Raw genomic sequence first — 23,346 nt, forward strand, 5'->3', positions numbered from 1 at the left:
GCAACAAAAGTTACTGCCACAGACTTTTAGCTCTTTCTTTCTTGAATAGTTTTAAAGTAAACCTTTCCAGAAGTTAAATTTGAGACTAAACACCAGACTGCTCTCTATAGAATGACGTAATAAGTGTTGGAGTACCATTCATACTATTAGTTAGGGTTATGTAAGGACTTCCATTATAAATGTCCCTTTTCCCAAAGATTTATAAATTAACTGTCACAATTAGCTGGGAATCTGAAATTACTGAGTTCAATTCAGGAATTACTGGGAGTAATTTTGTGGCCTGTATAATGCAAAAGGTCGGACTTCATGATCATAATGGTCTCTTCTGGCCTTAAAAAACTATGAAAGTTTATCTGCTTGGACATTCTTTGTACTCATTTTAAAAAATAATCTGTTTTTGAAATACACAGAATGTTGTTAGAATCTATATGGAATAAGAAAAAATCAAGAGTGAGTACAGATACTTTGTACAGACCCATTAAACAGGCAAACTTGCTGTTCCAAATATTCTGTGGTACTATGTGGTGGACTGGTGGCACTCTAACCCAGACCACACTAGGTCTTTATTGAACAAGAAAATTGCAGCACTGTAGACATCTCTAGCCTACCATGCATTAAGAAAAAAAACACGCCTTCCAAAAATTTACATATATCCTTTATCAAAGGCCACTCTATGGGTTTAGGATAGAACTAGAGATGAGATGAGTTCTTTTCCCTCCCCAATTGACACCCACTGCAAATAACCCAGATCTTAATCCAGATCATGAACCAGTGCATTTCCAAGACTGGGAGACCCATGGAATATACTCTGTTGGTGAGCTATTCAGTAAAGAAACTTTTCTGACTTATTAAGAGATCAAAACTAATTTCACCTGACCCACTCCCTCTCTTGGTACCAGTACATTCAAGTCAGGAATTATGTTTCCCAGATTTCTAGAAAGCCTATTCTATACAGAACGCTAATTTTAATAGGAGTAATGACATCTGGTCAACTAGGAAACAAAAAAAATTACTAATTGTTATCAATCTTTGCAGACAGCTTTCCTAACAAAAAAATTGTCCATATATGGTATATTGGGAAAAGAACATGGATAGACAAATTACCCCAAAGGAATGTGCTTTGATCTGGAAAAGAGGATCAGCAACCGCAGTCTGCAGCACAATAGGAAAAAAGTATTTAAGATACTGTTTCAGTGATACCTCACATCAGTCAGGTTGAGAGAGAGAGAGAGAGAGAGATTGAATGGAAATAAATGTTGGAGAAACTGTGGTGAAAGAAGAGATTTTATGCATATATGGTAGGCATGTCCAGTCATTAGAGAGTATTGGGATGCAATCTATAACCAAATATCACCAATTGTTGGATATTTATTACCAAACGATCTTTTGGTAGTCCTAATGTGGCTTCCTAGTGGAAATAGTCACACCTGAGGAAAGGAAGAATTAATCTCTCATCTGCTGGAAGCTGCTTGGCTATTGGTAGCCTTTCACTGGAAAAAGAAATATAGCCCAACCATAGAGGAATGGTTCAAAAAATATGGGAAGTTGTGGTTATGGAAAGATTAATACACCAATTACATACCCAGCAAACAGGCAGAGGGCAGAAATCTATATATGAAGTCTCTAAACAAAAGCTAACTGTTGCAATTATGGTTTTTTTGTTTGTTATTATTATTTACATATGGTTTGTAAATGTGTTAAAAAATTTCCTAAATCGTAAAAAAAAAAATCTAATAAGTAAACTAGACATTGTTTTTTCTGTAAAATAATGAAAAAAAAGTCACTAACTTGCCCCTCAAGAAACCTTGGCAGAATTGACCATTAGAATTTTTCATAGTCATGTCAGTAGCATCTAAGTTAGAAAATGCAGCTTTACACAAGATAGGCTCCATATAATCTATTCTGGCATATTTGATCACTAGGAACACAGTTTATATTTGTACACACCGTTTAGTTAGGCGATAAAACATAGTAATTCACTTTAGTATATTACATACAAGTTACTGTACTGGCTATTTTAATATATATATAGGCTTTTAAAATACATCTCCTCAAGACATAAATAGAATTTAACTTTCCAATATATATAAAAATATATAAATTATGCTTTGATAAGAACATAAGAACTGCCATATTGGGTCAGACCAATGGTCCACCAAGCCCAGTATCTTGTCTGTGGCAGTGGCCAGTACCAGAGCTTCAGGAGAGTGTACAGAACAGGGCAGTTGGAGTGATCCACGCCTGTCTTCCCCCAACTCCACCCAGCTTCTGGCAGTGAGAGATTCCAGGTCGCTCCCAGCATGGGATTGGCTAATAGCCACTGACAAACCTACCCTCCATGAACTCATCTCATTATTTTTTAACCCAGTTATACTTTGGCTATCACAGCACCTCATGGCAATGAGTTCCACAAGTTAATTATGCATTGTGTGAAAAAAATAAAAGTAAACACGATTAAAGTTGGCAAAAAAAACTGACTGTGAAAGAGAAACTGGCATGTTAATAAGCATATGTAAAATGGAACAAAAAGGTAAAAACTGATTTATTGATATCTGTAATTTTATTTTTCTAAGCCTAGAAAAAGATGTCTGCTGAGCCAGTGAATTAGCGTTTGTAAGGAAGCTATATCATCATCCAAGGACCTTTTTCTCCCTAGACTCCTTGAGGATGCACGAATGCATATACACCTATTGCATGCAGCTACCTCGAAAGGACTACTTGGAGATAAGGCAGGATATGAATGGGGACTGTCTGATGTGATGATTAATTTTAGAAACCATGCTAAGACTTGCCAGGGACACAGGGGTTTAAATAACCCATTGACTGGGAGATGGGGAACTCCCATGAAGATCTCCAAGACAGAAAAGACTCAGGCTGACCAGTGAGTGATCAAAGATGAATGATTTCCAAGATACGCAAGGTTTTATTTTCATTTTTCTGTAACTAAGTAGGAATGTCTTATCTAGCTTAGTTTATGAAAAACAATCTAAATACGGTGGGCAAACCATTTCTTTTGTCTTACAAAGCCATTTATATTGCTATTTGAATGGTGGGCTCCTGACTGGTCAATTTCACGCAGAGGGCCCCAAAGAGATGAACTCCTCAACCAGTGAGGAGAGGCAGTGAAGGAGTTCCTAGATCCTCCATCCCCCAATTGACATCCTAATTGGAGGGACCCAGACAAAGTGTCCTCTCCCATTAATGTGTGTAACGAAGTCCTGCAGTTATGCATTCACAAGGAGAAAAATCTAAGGAGGAGCAGACCTAGTGAGAAAGTGCGTGACCAGCAGAACCCACTGGGCCATGTTCCTCCAACAACTCCCTGAATTAAACCAAAGATTAAAGAAACTATTTTCATGGCTTTCAGTTGTGCATGTTTGATTTCTTGAACAATTTTATAGATGTTTTTTCTATTTAAATGAGTCATTTTCCTGGTCCTGTTTCATACAAAGTAGATTAAAGGCCTAAATTTAGATTCAGAGAAACTTTCATTCACTTAGTTCAGATGCTTTGTCAGTTTAGGAAATATATTGGAAACATTTATATTCCAGTGTAAGTAAAAAGCCCTAAAGCAAAACAAAAAACAAAAAAAAAAAAGGTACCACACACCAAAACAAAAACAAAATAAAAAACTTTACTCTTCATTTATACTCAGATCTTTCTGTCAATTGAACCATGAGCCAGAGAGTTCTGAGCAAATAAAAACCTATTTTCCCAATACAATGAATGTCATAATGGAAGACCCTAAACATACAAAGTGGTGAGAATATCAACAACTATACTAGGGAACAATTTAAACTTCAGATACTGTTCCAGTTCTAGGAAAGAACTGAACTGAAGTACTGAAAAACCACTATCTATAAAGCTAAACAAACTATTGGGTCTAGTCTTTATTTGATACCCCTAAAAAAAATCTTATTAATACTAATAGACCACTCTGTGTTTGCCAACAAGTATAACTCCAAGAATAAAGAAAGTGAGCTCACTGTGGTTACCCTGTTCTCTCTCCACCATATCACAGTGTTTCATGCTGATCTTGTTTCTCAGCTGTGCAGTAACACATCTGAGTGTCTGCTGTGCTCTCAGCAGGGCTGTGCATTGGCATGGAGCACCTTCCTAAGACTGCTTTCAGCAGTACTGAATTCCGCATGCTATGGCATGTGGATTCCAGGAGTAGGGATCCTTGGAGCCAATTTAATGAGTGAAAATTTACTTTCAACATATAATGCCAAAAGAAATAGTACAAGAGTCACGGTTTCCTGTTTGATTTTTAAAAACTAGAGTTGTGGTCCTGGTTTTCAAAGGTGCTGAGTACATCTAACTTCCAGTTGTCTTCATGGTAGTTGAAGGTGTTCAGCATCTCTGAAAATCAGATCCTTAATTTCTTCAGCAGAAGGAAGGAGAAATACAAGAAGTTTGTTAAGTTAAATATGTCTCCTCAGTGGAACGAAGGAGAAATCCCGTTAGAACTGAGGAGGGGAGAAAGAAGCACATCACTAGCCACGTATGAGAGGAGTAACCATGTTAGTCTGGATCTGTAAAAGCAGCAAAGAGTCCTGCTTTTACAGATCCAGACTAAAGATTGGTCTATAAGGTGCCACAAGACTCTTTGCTGCTATCACTAGCCATGTTCCTTTGTAGATCTCTACTATCAGAAGAGAAAGATGGACCACCATCATAACATTCTTCCCCCTCTCCCATTCAACTGCTAAAGAAATCTGCTACTTGAACGCAAACAACACTAGAGGGCTCTTGTCAAGACTCAACAATAGCAGAGCAAAAGCAGTTACTTACCTGCACAGTAATTATTGTTCATTGAGAAGTGGGTGTAGAGGTGTATACCACTCAGGGGTTTATACACCAAGCACACCAAACTTTGGTAACTGCTTAACAGCACCTGTCCGGGTGAAACTCATGCCTTTCAGGCCCATAGACCTTCACATGGCTATATAAGGGCAGTGCCTCCTGACCCACCTCTCTTCCTTCAGAATCCATGGCTAATGATGCCAATGTAGAAGGGGACAGTGGGTGAATATGCATCTTCACCCACATCTTGAACAGCAGCAGTTACAGTACAGTTAGTAAACATTTTTCTCCAAGTTGTTGCAGATGTGTATTCCACTCAGGTGATTCAAAACCTGTAACTGGAGGAGGTGGGGCTCAGAGACTAACTCAAGAACGATTGTAAAACCACCTTCTCAAAGTTTGCTTAATACTTTGGTAAAAGTATGTGCTGAAGACCAGATAGCTGCTCTGCAAATGTCTAATATAGAAACAGCACTGAGGAACGAAACCAAAGCGGCTTGGGCTCTAGTTGAATGAGCTGCCAATCTCTGAGGTGGTGTAGACTGAGGTACTCCACATGCTGCAGTACTGTAGGAAGTAATCCACCTAAAGACTTTGTGCATGGAAACTGACAAACCCTTTACTTGCTCTACCGTAAGAGACACAATTGAGATAAATGACTAAACAGCTTAGTCCTCTCTAAGTAGAACGCCAAACACGGTCTCACATTCAGTACATGATGGAGCTGTTTCTCTGTATTCAAATGCAGTTTAGGATAGAATACAGGTTAATACATGTTTGGTTAAGGTGAAGCCGTGACACCACTTTACACACAAATTTTGGATGCCGCCTTAGCACCATATTTATCCTTGAAAAATTCTGTATAGGGGAGTCCTGCCAGGATAGCCTGCAACTCACTCACTCTCCTTGAGGGAGTTATGGCTAATGAGGAAAGCTGCCTTCTGGCAAAGAAAGGACAGACAGCAGGTTACCAAGGGCTCAAACAGAAGACCCATGAGAGCAACTGGCACAGTATTAAGGGCCCAGAGTGGTGGTGTTTCTTTAAGAGGAGGGAAGAGACAGATTAGCCCTTTAAAAAATGTACTTACCTGGAATTTAGAAAAAAATGGATTTCACACACTTGAGTGGAATACGTATCTGCAACCACTCAAAGAACTGGCAACACTTACATGATACTTCATATCGTATGTAGCCTGCGTTTTAAGTTTAGGGATTCCTGAAAGTTTGCATACCACATAGCCATCATTTATTTCTTATGTGAAAACCTCGCTAAATACATGGTTGTACCTCCTTTTAAACAGACAAGAAACCTTCAACTTCTGACAATACTCATCCACAGTCAAATTTATAGCTATATATCATGCTGATGCTTCAATATGTACATCTTTCAAGAGTGATTAAGAGTAACCCATCCCAGCCCAAATTCATGTTGTCAAAAAGTATGAATAAATCTACCAATTAATTCTGTTTTCCTTGCAATTGTTTGTTCCACTAGGAAAAAATATTTTAGATTACTATTTCTTTCTATTGGCAGTTTTCTAATGAACATTTATTCAAATAAATGGAATATTCTATATTTGAACCAGCTACATTTCACTGCACTAGAGAGGCATATTCAGAAGCCTTTCTGATATGCAGCTCAGAACTGTAAGGATTTAAAAGACTGAAGGGGTTATTGAGTAAACATGTTGTTGCTAGGCAAAAAAAGGTGTAATAGGTTCTGGTTGAAATGTAGCTTGCTAAAATAGTTTAGAAACGCTACATTTGTGATGTGCTGTAGCACACTGCGCCACCACATCTGGGAGACTCAAGTTTTGAATTGCCAGCTTCACAAGGGAATGTAACTAATTGGATATAATTAGCCTTTGGGATACAATGTCAGCATGAAAGGCCTTCAGAAAATTCTTTATCCATGTCGTTATTCATCTTACTTCCTGAGCCATAGGGTGGTAGTTTCCTGGCATTCCTTTTCTGTCTGACATCGATTACTGCATCGGGATAGAACTGTACCTGAATTCATGAAACATCTGGTCCTCACGCTCAGGAATGGCTCATTCGATTTTTCAACAGAGTTCTGAGGGAATCCAGACTGCCTAGAGTCTGACACCAAGCAAAGGTCATTGCCTTGCTGAAACCTGGGAAAGACCAAAACTTGCCTTCGAGCTGAAGACAATTTCACTTCTAAGCATTTGCTTTAAAGGTCCTTGAGTATCTGCTTTTGCAAAGAATTTCACCATCTGTGGAAGGCATGCTGGCACCAGAGCAAGCTGGTTTTCACCCCAGTCATAGTACATGTGATCAAGTGCTGGCACTTACAACTTGGAATCCATTTTTGATCAAACATAAGCTGAAGACTGGTTCAGTTTTCCTTGATCTGACCATGGCATACAATATGGTTTGGCACATGGGCCTTTTGGTGAAATTGTCTAGAACTGTACCAAGTTGGTTAATATGTGCAATGGCTCTGTTTTTGAGAAACTGCAATTTCTGTGTGCATATTGATGAGAGAACAAGTGCTTGGAGGCACCAGAAGAACAACTTCCTGCAAGGATAAGTAATATCTCTAAGATTACTCAACTTATATTCAAATAAGCTACCATATACCGGGTCTCACAATTTATGCAGATGACGTATGCTTCGGCACTCAGTCACACTCCTTTGACATACTTAAGCGTGTTCTGAATGAAGATCTGACAGCTACAGCCAATTATTGTCATTGGAGGTGTCTGATACCAAGTGGAATAAGACTGTGTCAAGTGTCTCATACATAATGCACAAGCGGGCAGAGAGTTGAACATAGTTCTCATTGGTCAGCAAATAAAGCGTAGTTCACGCCTGGTCCATCTAGGTGTCACATTGGAATGAACTCTTACATATTGTGACCATCTTACAAAGAAAGCAACTAAGGTCAAAATGTGCAACAACCTGCTCGGAAAATTGGACGGAACAACATGGGGCACCAACACCTAAACGTTACGCACTTCAGCCTTGGCGCTCTGTTATTCGGTGGCGGATATTGCGCTCAAGTATAGGCTTGCTCGTCTCACACAAAGATGACTGGTGTGCAATTTAATTCCATGATGCAGGGACACTTAAATCTACTCCTCTACCATGGTTACTGGTTCTCTGCAATACTGCTCTGCCCAGTGTTCACAGAGAGGAAAGCGTAGCAAAACTCGTGACGAAATTGTGTGATATGCCACATCTACCCTTAATTAAAGACTTCTTTAATCCACAACATGGTGGTCTGCCCTTGCATCACCAGTTGTGGACAAGTTTACTAGGTGAAGGATTTATGATAGAGGATACATGGAGAGCTTCATTATCTGCAGAGAAAGTGACAAATAATTATCTTGTCTCGGACCCCATGCATCATCAACCCAGGTATGATTTTCCACAAAGGCAATGGAGCCTTCTGAACTAGTTTCATACTGGACATGGAATTTGTACTGCTGTGGAATTTTGGTGGCATTTTAGTGACAGTCTACTATGTCAATGTGGGCAGCCATGACACATTTTTGAGGACTGAAAAATTACTCAACTTCCTGGAGGACTTCTTGCCTTGAACATCATTGATAAGAATGCTGTGGCTTGGTTTAACCAGGTTGCATAAGCCCAATAAACTCAGCTGTGTCGCTGTGTGTTCAAACTTAGACTTGCTTCCCTGAAACAACAAACTGAAGTGCAAAACTAGTTTTATCTCCCCTTGCACTAAGAAAAACTTTAGGCAATGCTACTGCTCTGAATAACATTTAAGTGTTACTGAAACCCTGCAGACAATGCTACTAAAGACATGCAACTTAATTTAATATTTTTACTGAAACAAGAATATTTGTCAAAATAAAAAAATTCTTATTTATTCAAATACACATTAGATACAAGATATCTGAATTTCTATGGCATAAATAATAGCAAAGTGGTGGGAAGAATTCTACACTTCCTAAAATGCCTTTTCAAGGAAACATCTGGCTTGTGCTGAAGATTCTTCTCATACTGCTTCTGCTGCTATGAGGAATGAGGAAAAATGAGAAGGGAGAACTCATTATACCCATGAAACTGTAGCACAACTGGGACAACATAATCTATTTGTCACTCCATTTTTATACTTTGAAGCAAGATATCAGATTAAGCATAACAATGGACTGTCAAATACAAAAATATCAGACAGAACAAGCAGATAAAATATTGATTAATGTAGCACAACATGTAGTCATCTTAATCCACGGAAATGCAATTATATGTTCACTATTAGAGAAACCAGAATTACTGCAGATTATCTGCAGTGGTACCACAGCATGTGGTTATACAATATGCATACAACAACTGAGGCATCAACTGATCTCCCAACATGCAACATACTTGTGTAAGCTTTTTTTCCTCCCCTCTTTTTTTTTCAAAACTGAGAATATTTGAGCACCTGGAAAGATAACACACAAAGGAAACTTTCTCACCCCAACTGGAAAATATTAATAATGTGCCCTTTTATCTCAATAATCCTTCAACTGCTGCAATTTATTTTGTTGGCCCTGAATCACTAATCACAAGCAGGAAGGAATCTGAATAAGAGATGTTCCCAGGATGATATTGCTATGCCAGCAAGTTTACTGGGTGAGGGGATCACATTTTCAAACAACTGCAACTTTCAAATCAGACACCTCTTAAAAACTTTCCACAATTCTGTTCTCACCACGGGCCAAAGCAGTTAGACATCCAGCCGATGGGCCTGATCCAGCCCTCATGATGAATTTATGTGGTCCATGGGAAATATTTAGAATCTGCATATACCCAGCTTCCATTGGGGAGAAAAAAAAACAAAAAAAACTTTCTAATCCTCATGATTGAGAAGAAAACCTTCCAAACATGAATCAAGTATAACAGATGCAGTACTGTCTGAATCTGCAGACAGCCTGCAAGATGTGAACTTCCCTGCCTACCAATAATCTCACTGGCATGTTGATTCTGAAGCCTAATGATCCAAAGTGTAAACATTAACTTTTTCACTGCTTATTTTAGTGGCAAAATGGGGGTAGAAGTGGGAGTAAAGCCTAAGGGTAAGACTGGGAATTGGAAGTTGATGCAGGAAGGAAATTCAGAAAGAAGAAACAAGAATTGACACAAGAACAGTGAAAAGAGAGAGAACAGAAAGGTTAATGAAGAAGGAAGGGGGGGGGGGAAAAGGTGAGGTGGTAGAGAAGAGAAATATAGCTGATCCTTAAGGTGAGCATATTTTCCACTTGAGTGATGCTGAATGTGGCAATAAGGTATTGAACAAACAACAATAATATAACAGTAACTACAAGTTTAGTTACTACACTAAAGGCTCTATTCTACGCATGATATACTCTGGTCACATTTTCAGGCTTTCCTCCACAACCAAGAAGGTTAGAAACATGATTTAATTAAAAAAAAAAAAAAAAAAAAAAAAAAACCAACAACAAGCTGAGATTTTTCCATAATCATAGGATTTCAGAAGCTGGGGCTATGAGGAAAAACAATATCATCAGACTCACAATAAAATTGAGAGAATTGGCAACACAATACTCTAGCCCATGAATCATAATTAAAAATGGAATTTGTCTCTCTCTACCAAATAAATTTGACTCCTCTGCCAAAGAAATGCACACATTCGATGAAAGTCTACCCAAGTTACCACCGCAGTTTGAAGTCAATGCAGTTACATTGATATAACAGAGTGATATTTGGCCCTACATCATTTAATTTTGCTAAAGCAGCCTTTTTAACCATCCTGCTATTGATATATTGGTAAGGAGATACAACAGTTGATAGATTTTTGAATTACTAGCTGTTTAAAGTTACTATACAAGGAGAAAACTCTGCTGATTGCACTTTGCTCTCATTTAATTTTATCTTAAGAAAGCTTGGATTACCTTTAGGTCCAGCACTGACTCAGTTCCACAGACTCCAGTGACAAGAGAGAAGTAATATAGTATTTATACATCAGTGGATCTTGTTCTACGTGAAAGGCAGCAGTCCATTTTTACCAGCTACAAGGATGTTCAGTACCCTGAATAATCACTTAACACTTCATTTCCTACTATAATAATAATTTTCTTATACATAACTAAATATTTTAAACAGTTTAGTTATTTATAAGCCTAGTTGTGAGTGTCTCAGTGTTTCTGGCATCACAACACAGACTGCCTAGAGTGCTGTTGTCTATTTCCATAAACATTTTCTAGGTGTCCTCATAATTGCTTGTCACCTGTAAAGGAGGTTTCAATCCAATGAAAAATTAACATATGGTGAACAGATGGACTGAGAACAGGCATTTGTCAAGAAAGTACTAGCACCAAAGACGTTTTGGCTCCAGTCTTTTAGGACCTTCTGAAAAGACCTACTCAAATCTGCTAGTCACTGATCAGTTAATGAAGAATCTTGCTTCAATGTCAATCTGATCTTGCAAAAAATACTTTCAAGGCCAACTGGAAAGGAGAATTCCTGTAATTCAGATTTGTTGTTAGAGTCCAAAACAATATTCAGTGAGACTGACAGGCAGCAATACATTGTTTTCGTGGTACCCGTAGTCCCCATCCAGTTACTGGTCTCACTCCTCCACAGAGCAAGCCCATAGCAAAAGCCACTTAATATTAAAAGGTTTTATTTTTAATTTAAAAATAAAACACATCACACAATAAGAACTCTCTCAAAATGTTCCACTACTTACTGAGGTGGTAAAACAAGAGTTGTAGGTTGGGCTTTTGGTCTCCGTTTTGCAGATACTCCCATCTGGTTGGCAGAACGTTTCAAAGACTGTTGATTCAAAAGGCCAGACGCTAACCCTGCATGGTACTGCAACTAGAGAGCAAAGTGAAATCAGCAAAGAGACAGTGCATTAAAAATCCTCCCGTTTGCCCACACAACAGCTACTTGCTGCTAGTAAGACAGCAACTAATACTTTGCACTTTATAGCACCATCCATACAAGTACTTTATAAATATTAAATACAATTTACACTTTACAACAGGTCCATGAGGAAGGTAGATATTCCCATTTTATAGATAAGGAAACTAAGCCACAGAGACTAAGTAACTTGACCAAGGTAACAGCAGTTCTGCAAGTGAGCCAGTAACAGAATCAATATTTCCTGAAACCCAGTATTGTTCATAAAACCCTAGAACATCCTCTCTCTCTAATAACCAAGCATTCTGATTTTTTTTTCTATTTGAAGTCACCATGCTAGTTTTATAGGAGGCTTTAAGTGAATGACCTGTGACCAAAATTATAATTTCTGCTAGACTACTCTTTTAGTCTTGAAAGCAGAACCCACAATATATTAAAAACTGTAATGTTTAATAAGCTACAGATACAAACTAATTAAGGACAGTATGTTGCGTCCAAGTTGACCTAAATGCTACAGAGGCAGCCAATTTCTCTTAAATATTTATTTCAGATGCCAGGAAAACTGATCCCATAATCTGCTGCTCTATGCAAAATAAATTTGTGAACCTGGACATTTCAGAGACCCATACCAGAATAATAAAATAATAATAATAAACCAACCCACAAACTAGATTCCAATGGTCTATAAATATAGGCACATTTTCACTGATAGTGCTCATTAATTCAAAGAAGTAATATTTTACTATATAAACAGATTTTTAATGAACAAGATACCCATTCACAAATAATTGTTGTCGTAACAGATCGTACACAATAAACCAAGAGATTCAGGGATCCTTAAAGAAGAGGATCAGGAAGCTGGCTACACTAGGAAAATCTAGTTTTTGTTTCAATTCCTTGTACCTGCTCATTTTGCAAATGAAAATGTAATCTGAAGTAGCAGTCTTCTCCATGCATTTATTTTAGTTGACAGTGAAAGACCATATGTGAAGGACATACGTGAACATGGAAGACCATTTTACTGAGCACATTCTCAGACATACTGGTGTCCTTATGGTGAAACCAAATTATGAAAAGGATAAGTTAACAATTTAACCTTAACAGTTCTTAAGTCATCCTGATCAATGAGTTCACCCTACCCCAGATTCTGAAGTAAAAAGCACCAGATATTTATTCAATGTTAGCCAAGTGGAATTCTTTCCATATCTGTAGCCCTGTATCAGTGTTTTGTCAAAGTGTCTACACATTTGTTTTGAAAAGGTCAGCAATTTTACGATTTAGGGAAACTAATCTCATGACCACCACATATGAAAGTCATAGCTTCCTCAGCATAACCTAACAATGTTCAGAAAATAAAATCCATTTACACACCACTGTTCCACAGTGTTGTGACTGAAAATGAAAGAAACAAAACCAATTTAAATGATCTCCTTGAAAATGGCTATAAAATGAATTACGCTATCCAGTGAGCCAATAAGACTTAAATGTCAGTGTTTAGAGCATCCATATTGCTTTTTTAACAGCTTCCTGATTTACTTGGTCGATTTGCCATGTGATTTATACAGCACTATGACACAGACAAAGATGTATAACAGTTTTAATAAAAGCAGAACTACCCTCAGCTAGGGAAAGGGAGGAGTATCATATTGCTCTAACAACTCATCTTAGACCAATGAATTTTGCTCAAATTTGTTTTTCGCCTACAAATTTTTTTAAATGGGAAATCAATGAACGAAAGGGACACTACAAGTCTGAAAGACAATGTTTCAAAATGTCAGGGGCTTAGTTTTTTATCTCCACTACCAGAATTTGCAATGAGTGCAATATGCACAGTGTTTATGGAATTAAAGGGAAAGACAGCTTGGCAGGAGACCTCTTCCTGGCTCTAGAAACATTCCCTTCCCTTTTCTTCATTGCATCTTATTATGATCAGTGCAAACTCAGCCATTTTGTCCCTGCTGACACTACTCTGGAAGAGTCATGCTCTCTGTGCAAAGTGGCACAACAGGTATTTTACCCAAATGGCATCATTTTGGCCACTTGCTCAAAAGACAGAGCAAAAATAGTACTATTACAGATGAATTATTAATATTACCATTTTAAAATGTGATACTATTCAGAGACCTTCTGGTGTATTTCACATTTGGGGCAAGGTACAAGAAAAGTATGTACCATTTTTTTAAAATTAGTATTCCAGAAAACAAACTATGTCCTTGAATGCTGACTCCTAGTAATTCAGTGACTTTTGCTTAATTAGGTGTGTGCTAATTCTGTGCTTCCAGGAACACAGACCCAACTGTCAAAAACCTATAAGGACCCATTAAATATTTAAAAAAAAAATCTTTACAATAAGAGAAAGGGTCAAAGTTAATAAAACTGATAGGCAACTCATGTCCAATCTCATTTATACATTATTTAAAGCATCACATACTGTATTGTACACAATGCATTTTTGAACCAAAAAGACTGGGAAAATGTTTCCTTAGTCTCAGGTTCTGAAGAACAGAACCAAGGCTGAAGGTAATTCAGATTTATTACTATTTACAAATACAGGATGAGATTTAATGCATATAGATAAATAATGTGCTATATGTACATAAAATATACACTTACAATTCACACATTTATCTCCCAATGTTCCATGAGAGCAACTCTTGTTTCAAAAAGGAGGACCATGAAATGTTCTATAATAGTTCTCTACTTTTCAAAATAATATGTTCATTTTATGGCATGGTCAAATGTGAGCAGAATAAAGGATTGGGGGAGGGAAATACACCTTTTCATCATATCTGGTTATTCTAGGTTTTCTGTTCTGTTACTCTATTTGCAGTTACTCTTTCTATTATTCTGGTTTCATAGGCTTTTTAGAAAGTCCCTTATTCCCAGCATGAAATTATCACAGTACAGTTATTATAGGAGCTAATAGAAAACCATTAGTCATTCTATTATCACAGTTTCCTATATAGGAATTATCTTACAGATGGGATATACAACCAATACTGTCAACACCAACTATTCAAAAATCATGAGTCATACCTTAAAAAAAAATCAGGTTTATTTACTTAAAATTGTGGAGTTCTTTTATTTGCCTTTTGGTCTCTGTGCCTTTAAGGTGCTTTCAAGAGTTTCTATGCAACCATGAGAGCTAGAAATTCTCTTTAAAAATATGAGATTCCCTTGCAACTGCCTGACTCCAGGAAAATTACCTTTAAGAAAAACCATGAGATTCGCAACAAATTAGTGAAAGCTAGCAACACTGAGTAACGAAGCTGTCTTAAACGTTATCTCAGCTGGTCATTAAAGACACTGCAAAATATATGTAATTTCACACAGTATTATTCCATTGTTTTACTGATTGCACTATCCCTACTTGTTCACTCTGGCATGCAATAGCTCAACACCTTTGTGATGGAGTAGGGACTGTCTGTGTGAGGGATGGAAGAACCGGGGAGGGCTTTAGATGAGGGACAGGTACTCAGCCTGTAACCTGAGCTAGGCAGGGGGGAGGGGAGGTCAACACCTTTGCCGGGGAAGCTAGACAAAAGGCAAAGAGCTGGCTGGCGAGGGTTGGGTCAGTTTTGGTTTGGGGCTGGGTGGTTGGAATTCAGGGAAGCCCAAGTTGTGGACTAAGCTTCCTGAACCCCAGAAGGACTCAATTGAGGGGTCCTGGCTGTGCCCACAAGCTCTGCTGTAGCCTGCGTTCCTGTTGTCCAATAAACCTTCTGTTTTACTGGCTGGCTGAGAGTCACTGAGTCCCAGGAAGAGGGGTGCAGAGCCGGACTCCCCCACACTCCATGACAACCTTTATTTTGCTCACAGTATTACTACTATATATGGTGATCCAGAAAAGCACCTTTGTTGGCATACTTCCAGCATTTCTTGAAGAAGAAAAAAAAAGTGCTTTGAAACACTTGTATAAATAGTAATTATTAGTATTACTTAAAAACAAAACATTGAAAGAATCATAGCCTTCACATTAATAAACTGTAAAATACTTGCTATTATTTTTACTCAATTCAAAGCCAACTCACACTCTCCTGGATGGTGAAAAAATATTTGGCTTCTGTAGCTCAAGCCAGCCTGGGATGTTTAACGGAAGACATCGGTCAAGAATGGATTCAATACAAGTAGGGAGAGGAATGAAACCAGTTCAAGAAGTTTATGACTTGGTCCATCCACTCCTTCTAAGCATCAGAGTGTGTCACATGACTGAAAAGATTTCTGCCTTCATTCCTCAGAAAAGAATGGTACAGGGTCCCTTAGGGTCCAATCAGCGCTCAGCATTTATTGTGAAATGTGGAGTGCTTTCAACTCATTAATTTCAATGGAGGCTGAGCACCTTGAAGGAGCAGACCAATAAGCCATCTCATGAGTTACTTAACTTGTTACATCAAAGATGTGACTCAAACTGATTCGTCACAGACACTCTAAATATTTCATTAAAGGTATTTTGCATACATACCAGTATCACATTTCTCCAAATAAATTTGTTCTCCAATTGTAACCATACTGTTTCAATAAAAACTGTCCCAGAAATCAGATGCTATGGCTAGACTGCCAGAAGTTTCTTTTATTCTGATATTTTCAGTGAATATCACCCTCAAGCTGCTGTTGACAGTTACCGTTTAGCATTTTGCAAGCTAAATGTGTGCAACAGCTGTCAGGTTAAAATATGCAAATACCTGTTGTACCTGAATGTTGACATATTGGACAGTATTAAAAAATCATCATCATATCAGCCACTCAGGATTCCCCATCATTCAGAAGCACTATTACAGTAACACATCCATGTAACTTTCAGTTTTGGGGAAATCCAACTGGCTGGTGAGAAGCTAAGCTCTTTACTACCAGTGAAATGCTAAGAACGTAAGTTTGGCCATATAGGGGCACACTAATAGTCCATCTAGCACAACAGCCTGTCTTCTGACATGGCCGGAGCCAGATGCTTCAGGAGGAATGAACAGAACAGGGCAATTAGCCAGTGATCCATCCTCTATTGTCCAGTCCCAGGTTCTGGCAGTCAAAGGTTTACCATTAGGATCATATTAGATCAAATGATCTTTTGCTTGTGTTGATCGCTGACAAAACAAGCCATTACACTCCACTTACTGAAGATATTATTTAGCTTGCAGAAACTGAAAAAGCACCTGGAGTATTTGATCATGTCAGTTCACTGTGTGCAATAAATTCACATATTAACAATCCTTAGAATTCTTTGAGTAATTACTTTGCTTAAAAAATATTTAAAACCAGAAAACTCATGTGTGTTCGTTCATATAGGGTGACTTTTTCCAAAATCTTAATTTTAACTATTACAGGAACATATATGTATATAATATTTTAAATAAAGTGCTTGGGGGGGGGGGCGCAAGAGGGAAGCAAGAGGGACTTGTTTTTAAAAGTATCTGGTTCCAACTTCCCTGAGAATAGGTGCTTCCTGGAAGCAATGACAGATCCTTATCCATCACAGGACTTTCTAAGGCCACTATAACATTAGCAAAAACATGCACATTTCTCTCCTTTTAAGATGCACAGTATTTTGCCCCTCATTAAAATACTTCTTGCTTTCAGCTAACAAGGGAGTTTATTATAAAGCTGTAATAGTTCTTTTGAACCCAGCTATGAGCAAGCCAACAGAACACTCCCTCGGTTTCATCTTTGCAGACGAAGGCAGGCAAGAGAGAAGTTACATTACTTTAATTGATACTTTTTAAAAGCGTATCTCAGATAATGAGGCCAGTTTGGAAATACTTTTTTTTTTTTCTAAACAATGTTTGATCATTTTAGGATAGCTGAATTCTCAACTTGGTCAAAACAGCATCAATAGACCAAAAGAGCAGGTTCTCCGATTTATTTATTTTCTCCTGCTTAACTATGTTTCAGGCTTTTCAATTAATAGGAAAGCCAGACATCATGTATTTGTTCTAGATTTCCAACTCAATTAGAACACTTTGTTCTCCTTTTCTTTTTTTAAAATATATTCCCCACACTCCTTCCGACCGACTAGGATGCCTAAGCAACAAGTATTGTGCCCCATCTGTGGAGGTAACAGAACTGTTATCCCATTACTTTTCTTCCTTCAAATCCCAGTATTACAGTTGTCCTCTTTTCCTGCACTCTTTGGCCCAACTAGGCTGCAGAACTAAAGAGCTTGCACTTCTATTAAAATCTCTTCCACGTAACTGCTTCTATTTGTATTGAAGCCATATGCAGCGTGTCACTGCCTCAGTTCCATATGGAACATTCTGAAGAGACCTACATTTGCTCCCCAGTCCCGTAGAAGAGGGATGAGTGGGTCCTTTCCCAAGACTGGCAGATTGGAAAATGCTCTCTTTGATGGCATACTAGGAAAACAAAGTTTGTATCTTTCTCAGTCTGTGTTGTTTTTAAACATTGTTTATTTTAGAATTTCTCTCCTTCATTATGTCTATTTTATTCCATTCTCTCTAAGCACAATATTTATGCTGCAAGTGCTGTTTTAATTAGTGTCAGACTGCAGCCTTCAAGTGTGGTTTTGTCTCTTATTTTCTTCCAAAAACAAAACAAAAAAATTCAGTATGAACTCCTGACTGTAAATCAGTGACTTGATCAACCTTGTCCTTGCTTACTACTTTCAGAGAAGTATTAAGATGTTGGAAAGAAGAAAGGGAAAATTAAGGGGCAACATAACTTCACAACCCACCTTAGTGAAAGAAATGGAAGACTTGCAAAACAAAATAAAACAGTATATTCCTGTTACCAAGAGCTAATTAGATTAGCAAAGGAATTCCAGTATCATTTCTTCCTGATATGCCAATATTTAATTGTTGACTGGAATGTTTCTATTTTCAGTCTAATGGGATCAGGTAGATACGTTCCTTTTGTTTAAAGCAACAATAATAAAATAAATAAAAACAATCAAGAACTTGCTTCACGCTAATTGAAGAAGTACAAGTCCCTCCTGATGAGCTGTAATTGGAAAATTTTGGATTTTAATCTGAGCAATAATTCATCTACTGCAAGTTTTTGAAGAGACTGAAAAACAAGAGCCAAGTAACAAAAACCTTATATAACGTAACGTTATTTGAAGATAATTTCCTATCCTTCCAGGCCTCTACTCTTAAATGTCCATGTGTGATCTGGAAAGCTTGCTAACAGGTGTTTTCATTTAATCCTTGCATTTAAGGCACTGGATTGGTGGTCTGGATTCAGTCCTCAGCTCTATCAAATACTTCTTTTACAGAGAGATTAAGAGCATACAAAGGGAATAATATTTCCCCTTCTTGACTAGGTTATTGTGAGGGGCTCATAAAGGATGGCGATAGAGTCCATATATTTAGGTAGGCTTCCAAAGTTAGGCTCCTACCCAATACTAAAATTGCATCATCACCCTAAAAAAAAAAAAGTGTTGGACCAATAAAAGTTCTGTCCTTCATATGAGATATTACACCAAAGACTCCTCTGCTGGTCTCTTGTTTATGACCAGGTAGAAGTTAACAAATCCATCACACTTTCCTGAAAGCATTGGTCACAGGCCCATTATCCAGATCAACTTTCCATCCCTCTTCTACCTCTAATAAAAGTGGTTGCAGTGTCCAAGTCTGTGCAAGAGACACTGCTGATCATGCAGGTTTGTAAAGTGTTTTGAAACACTTGGTCTACTTGGTCATTATATTAGTAAAATTTAACTGCACTTTGGGATAATTTCAACCTGAAGAGACTATATCAAAATCGAACTATTATCTAGTTTAAAGAAACCTAATATTTATGTTACCCCTTTGGGGTTTAGAGAGCATGACCCCTTTAAAAGTTCCTACACAGGCAGCGGAAGTGCTGATTGTTCCAGGAAGAGAAGAGTAGAGAGAGGGTGAAGTGTGTGTGTGTGTGTAGTGTGTGTGTGTGTAGTGTGTGTGTGTGTGTAGTGTGTGTGTGTGTGTGTGTTTCACATGCGTGGAAGCAGTGGAGAACCAGCCTGAAGCCCAGTAGGGATATTATTTTAACTTCTTTAAAGTGCTTCTCTCTATCTCTGGTTGCTTTCGCAGTAATTAAAATGCACAATGCTCAAGAATAAAACCCAGAACAAAGATAATGAACTTTCAGCAAAACAAGCAACAACCCTTTAGCCCTCAATCAACACAGACCCCCTAGCCACCTAAGAGGAAAAAAATTAGATGTGTTTTGAAATGAGCCAGGAAGATTAACAAATGCAGACTTTGGTAGGCGAAGAGGGATGGGGAGAAGAGCAAATGTTGGAGTAGCATATGTTGTCTCCCACAAAGATTATGACAACCCAGCTTTATTTACCCTCTGGGCTTGTCACACACACGCACACACTTTTATTGTATTGGTTAATATAATTAACCAGGAACACCACCCTGTGTGGACACACTCAGGCTGGAAGAAGAGTGGCTTTTTCCAGATTCATTCATATCACTATAAGTTACATTTGTAGACTTCTACTTCTTGAGTAAATAAAATTTTCAGTTAAACATTACTTTTTTTATTCTTCAATACAGACAGGTCCTACAATGGGATTATCATCAGTCTTTACTTAAGAGTGGAAATAATAAAAAGGTTATTAGGATGCAACCCATGTACATGAATATTTAGAAAGAATATGTTGGACTGCACTGAAGTACTACTGAGTGCAGCACCCTTTGGCCAAACACGCATATGACCATGTGGCTGCCCAGTATATTTCTTCATATGGAGCACAAATTTCTCTGCCTCTGCCTGAGACACCTCTACTAGTTTCAGAAAACATGCTCCAAACAGCTCTGCTTTATAGGTTCTATACTCCAGAGACATTCATCTTGATATGGAAAGATTCTGATGCTTTCTTACATTTGATGGCAGAGTTCCTTGGACTTACAGGTAAGGCTAAGTTTTTGTCACGCATATTTTTAGTAAAAGCCATGGACAGGTCACGGGCTCAAGTCATGGAAGTCTCTGGTAGTCACGGTTTCCATGACTTCCATGACCTCCGTGACAATATCGTAGCCCTACTTATGGGTTAGCTTGTATATTTTAAGTGTCCTCCTCACTTCCAGTGTGTTCCATGCTTCTTCCTTTGGATGAGAAAGCCTGGGACATAATAATGGCAATACAATCTCTTGAAATTCACGAAAAATTAAGATGACTTCAGGAATAAAAGCTGGATTCAGCATCCACATCCATTTATCAGCAAGTAAAGTGTAGAACTGTGACTTAATGGAGAGAGTTCCCAATTCCAAGATTCATCTGGTTATATGTATCAACAATGCCATTCAGGTGAACCTTTTTACATCTTTGTGCCACAAGATCATTTTTCTTCATGCTCAGTCCATGACGCTGGTCATTGCTGATATCAAGCCGTTTTTGTGCAGACTTTCCAGCCCGTAGCAAGACTGACTTTCATGAATTCCAGGATATGTTGTACCTTTGCACTGAAACAGGCCTTCTGACATGAAAAAAAATAATGTTTTGCACTTAATTAGGACATTTAAGACTAGAATTTGAGAGAACAGATTATAAAACTGCAAAACTGTCATCATTTGGATACACTCTAATGAAAACTCATTTTAATCCATTTACAAACTAAATTTTTGAGGATTAAAATTTACTTTTATACAATAAAGGCTGTGTAACACTAATCTAGACTGTACACAGAAGGAGAAACATGTGGCCAAGATTTTCAGAAGTACACAGTGATTTGGGGTGCCTCAATTTTTAGAAGCCCTAACTGAAATGACATAAATGGCCTTTATTTTCAAAAAGTACTAAGAACCCACCTCTAAAAGTTAGGCCATTTAAAGGTGCCTCAAAATTGGGCACCCAAAATATCACTAGTCACTTTTGAAAATCATGGCCAAAAATTTCTCAAGCCTTCAAAGAGTTAAGTTATGAATGCTTTTAGAAAGGAAAACAAAATCCATCAGGTTTGATTGATAAAATGTAGTTTTTAACTAAAACTGAAAAAAGTGGAGCTTGGCAACATTTTTCCCCAGCATAATTTGCTTCCTTTGCTTTTTTCCCCACCGGGCTGCACATAAATCAAAGAAATGTTAAAGAGGCCCATATATCACAAACTGGCATTTCAAAACTATTTACAAACTCTATAATAGACAGAGGATGGAACATATAAAAGTGTGACCAGGAAACCTGAATGTAAGTGAAAACCGAGTTCCTACCTTCAATTTGGGGTTAATTAAATTTGGAAATAACTCTTAATTGAAAAGTTAGGATATTTAATCAGAATCCTGATAACTCAGGATTACAAAAAGAAAAAGGAAACAAGTTAATATGTGCCCCCAAACAAAAATAACATGGGTTTGAACAACTTGCCTGCACCATGATTAAGCACCCAAATCTAAAAACCAAACAAGGAAATGATGACTTTAATAAGGTTTGAAATAAGTGTGCAAGAATAGCTGGCATTACACTTGCAGAAAGATTACAGTCTGAAATCATAATTGTGAAAAAAAAACAAAAAACTCCAATGCTTAACTGCATAGCTATATTAAATTCTCAAACCCTGAGACCTAAGTGCACAGCATGATACTTTATATAGATGAGGTTTTCTTAACAGTAGCAAGTTAAACAAATAAGAACCTTGTCTCCTCATTTGAAAAGACGGGCCTGGATTATAAAAAAAATTAGCTGTCCATCTGTTTAAATATCACACTCAGACTAGAGAGTGCAAAAAGCACAGAGATGTTTTACAACCAAATCCAAAAAGTATAGTAGTCTGAACTGGTGTAATAAATCCATTTGCTTTGCTAAAACCTCTTTCATTACACAGATTTCTTTCACAAAGAGTAACAGCTATGGATTATGTAATCCTTACTTCCAAGAACAGATCACATTCTTACCCTTGTCTGCAACACCTGGGTGAGTTAACTGATCAGAGAAACTAGAAAGAGTAAGGAAATACAACAGAGTGCAATTTAAGCTAAGAAGTGCTTAGTTGACTGAAGTTACCAATAGCTTATATGTAAAGAGCTCAGATACCATAGCAATGGGTACAGTCCAAGACACTAAACAAACAGAAATAGAAGACAGTCACAACCACCTTTTATGGGAGAGAATCAAAACAGTTTGTTTTTCCCCCTACTATTCAAGATATGCAAGACTTTCTGCATGTACTTATAATGATTTTTATGAGTACACAAATGGAACATGCTTTATATTATTTTTCATGGGAAATTATAATGGTATTGTAGGGCAACACAATTAGCCCACAAGATTAGGAGCCTTTAAATGCCCTGAGTCACTCATAGGTCTAATGAAAATCTGGCTTTGTGCTGAGTAAGCAACATACAAGAAACCACTAGCTATACAAAAAAACAAAAAACAAAAAAAAGTGTGTTATGTCTAGTCTGCCATTTGTTTTCAAGGTTTCTTATTTAGCAAACAATGTGTGTTTCAAATGCCAGAATGCAGTATTAAAGAAAGTGAGCACCCAAGTCAGTAATGACCTGAGAAAAAGGCATCAAGGTGCCACATTATCCTGGAGGCCACACTACCTGTAATTACATATCAGTTTACTATAACCACCAATTTTATTTCTAGTTTTACTGCAATAGTTAAAGGTTTTTACAAAGCAGATGCCTTTCCTCCCACACATCAATTAATTTGCAAATGCACTCAGGTTGTAGAAATAATGAAGTTCTGAATGCTTTTCTATTGGCAAGTTTTGCTAACAGGAGGTGGATGCTGTGG

General features: G+C 37.7%; 1 protein-coding gene across 13 annotated transcripts in view; it reads right to left on the minus strand.

Annotated features, from left to right (window-relative positions):
• Nucleotides 1-23,346, minus strand: part of MED27 (mediator complex subunit 27) — a 156,027-nt gene that overhangs the window by 87,969 nt on the left and 44,712 nt on the right. For 5 of the 13 annotated variants that reach the window (XM_039506798.1, XM_039506802.1, XM_039506800.1 and 2 more), the window contains exon 3: nucleotides 11,492-11,622. In XM_039506798.1, the coding sequence (XP_039362732.1) occupies nucleotides 11,492-11,622 (131 nt within the window). Of the gene's footprint in view, nucleotides 1-8,694; nucleotides 8,812-8,842; nucleotides 9,602-10,694; nucleotides 10,780-10,831; nucleotides 11,266-11,491; nucleotides 11,623-20,209; nucleotides 21,086-23,346 lie in introns of those variants that run through there. The other 8 variants (XR_005589946.1, XR_005589947.1, XR_005589948.1 and 5 more) reach the window with 8 other exon arrangements.

This window comes from Mauremys reevesii, linkage group 19, assembly GCF_016161935.1.
Source record: "Mauremys reevesii isolate NIE-2019 linkage group 19, ASM1616193v1, whole genome shotgun sequence".
Classification (NCBI taxonomy): domain Eukaryota; kingdom Metazoa; phylum Chordata; order Testudines; family Geoemydidae; genus Mauremys; species Mauremys reevesii.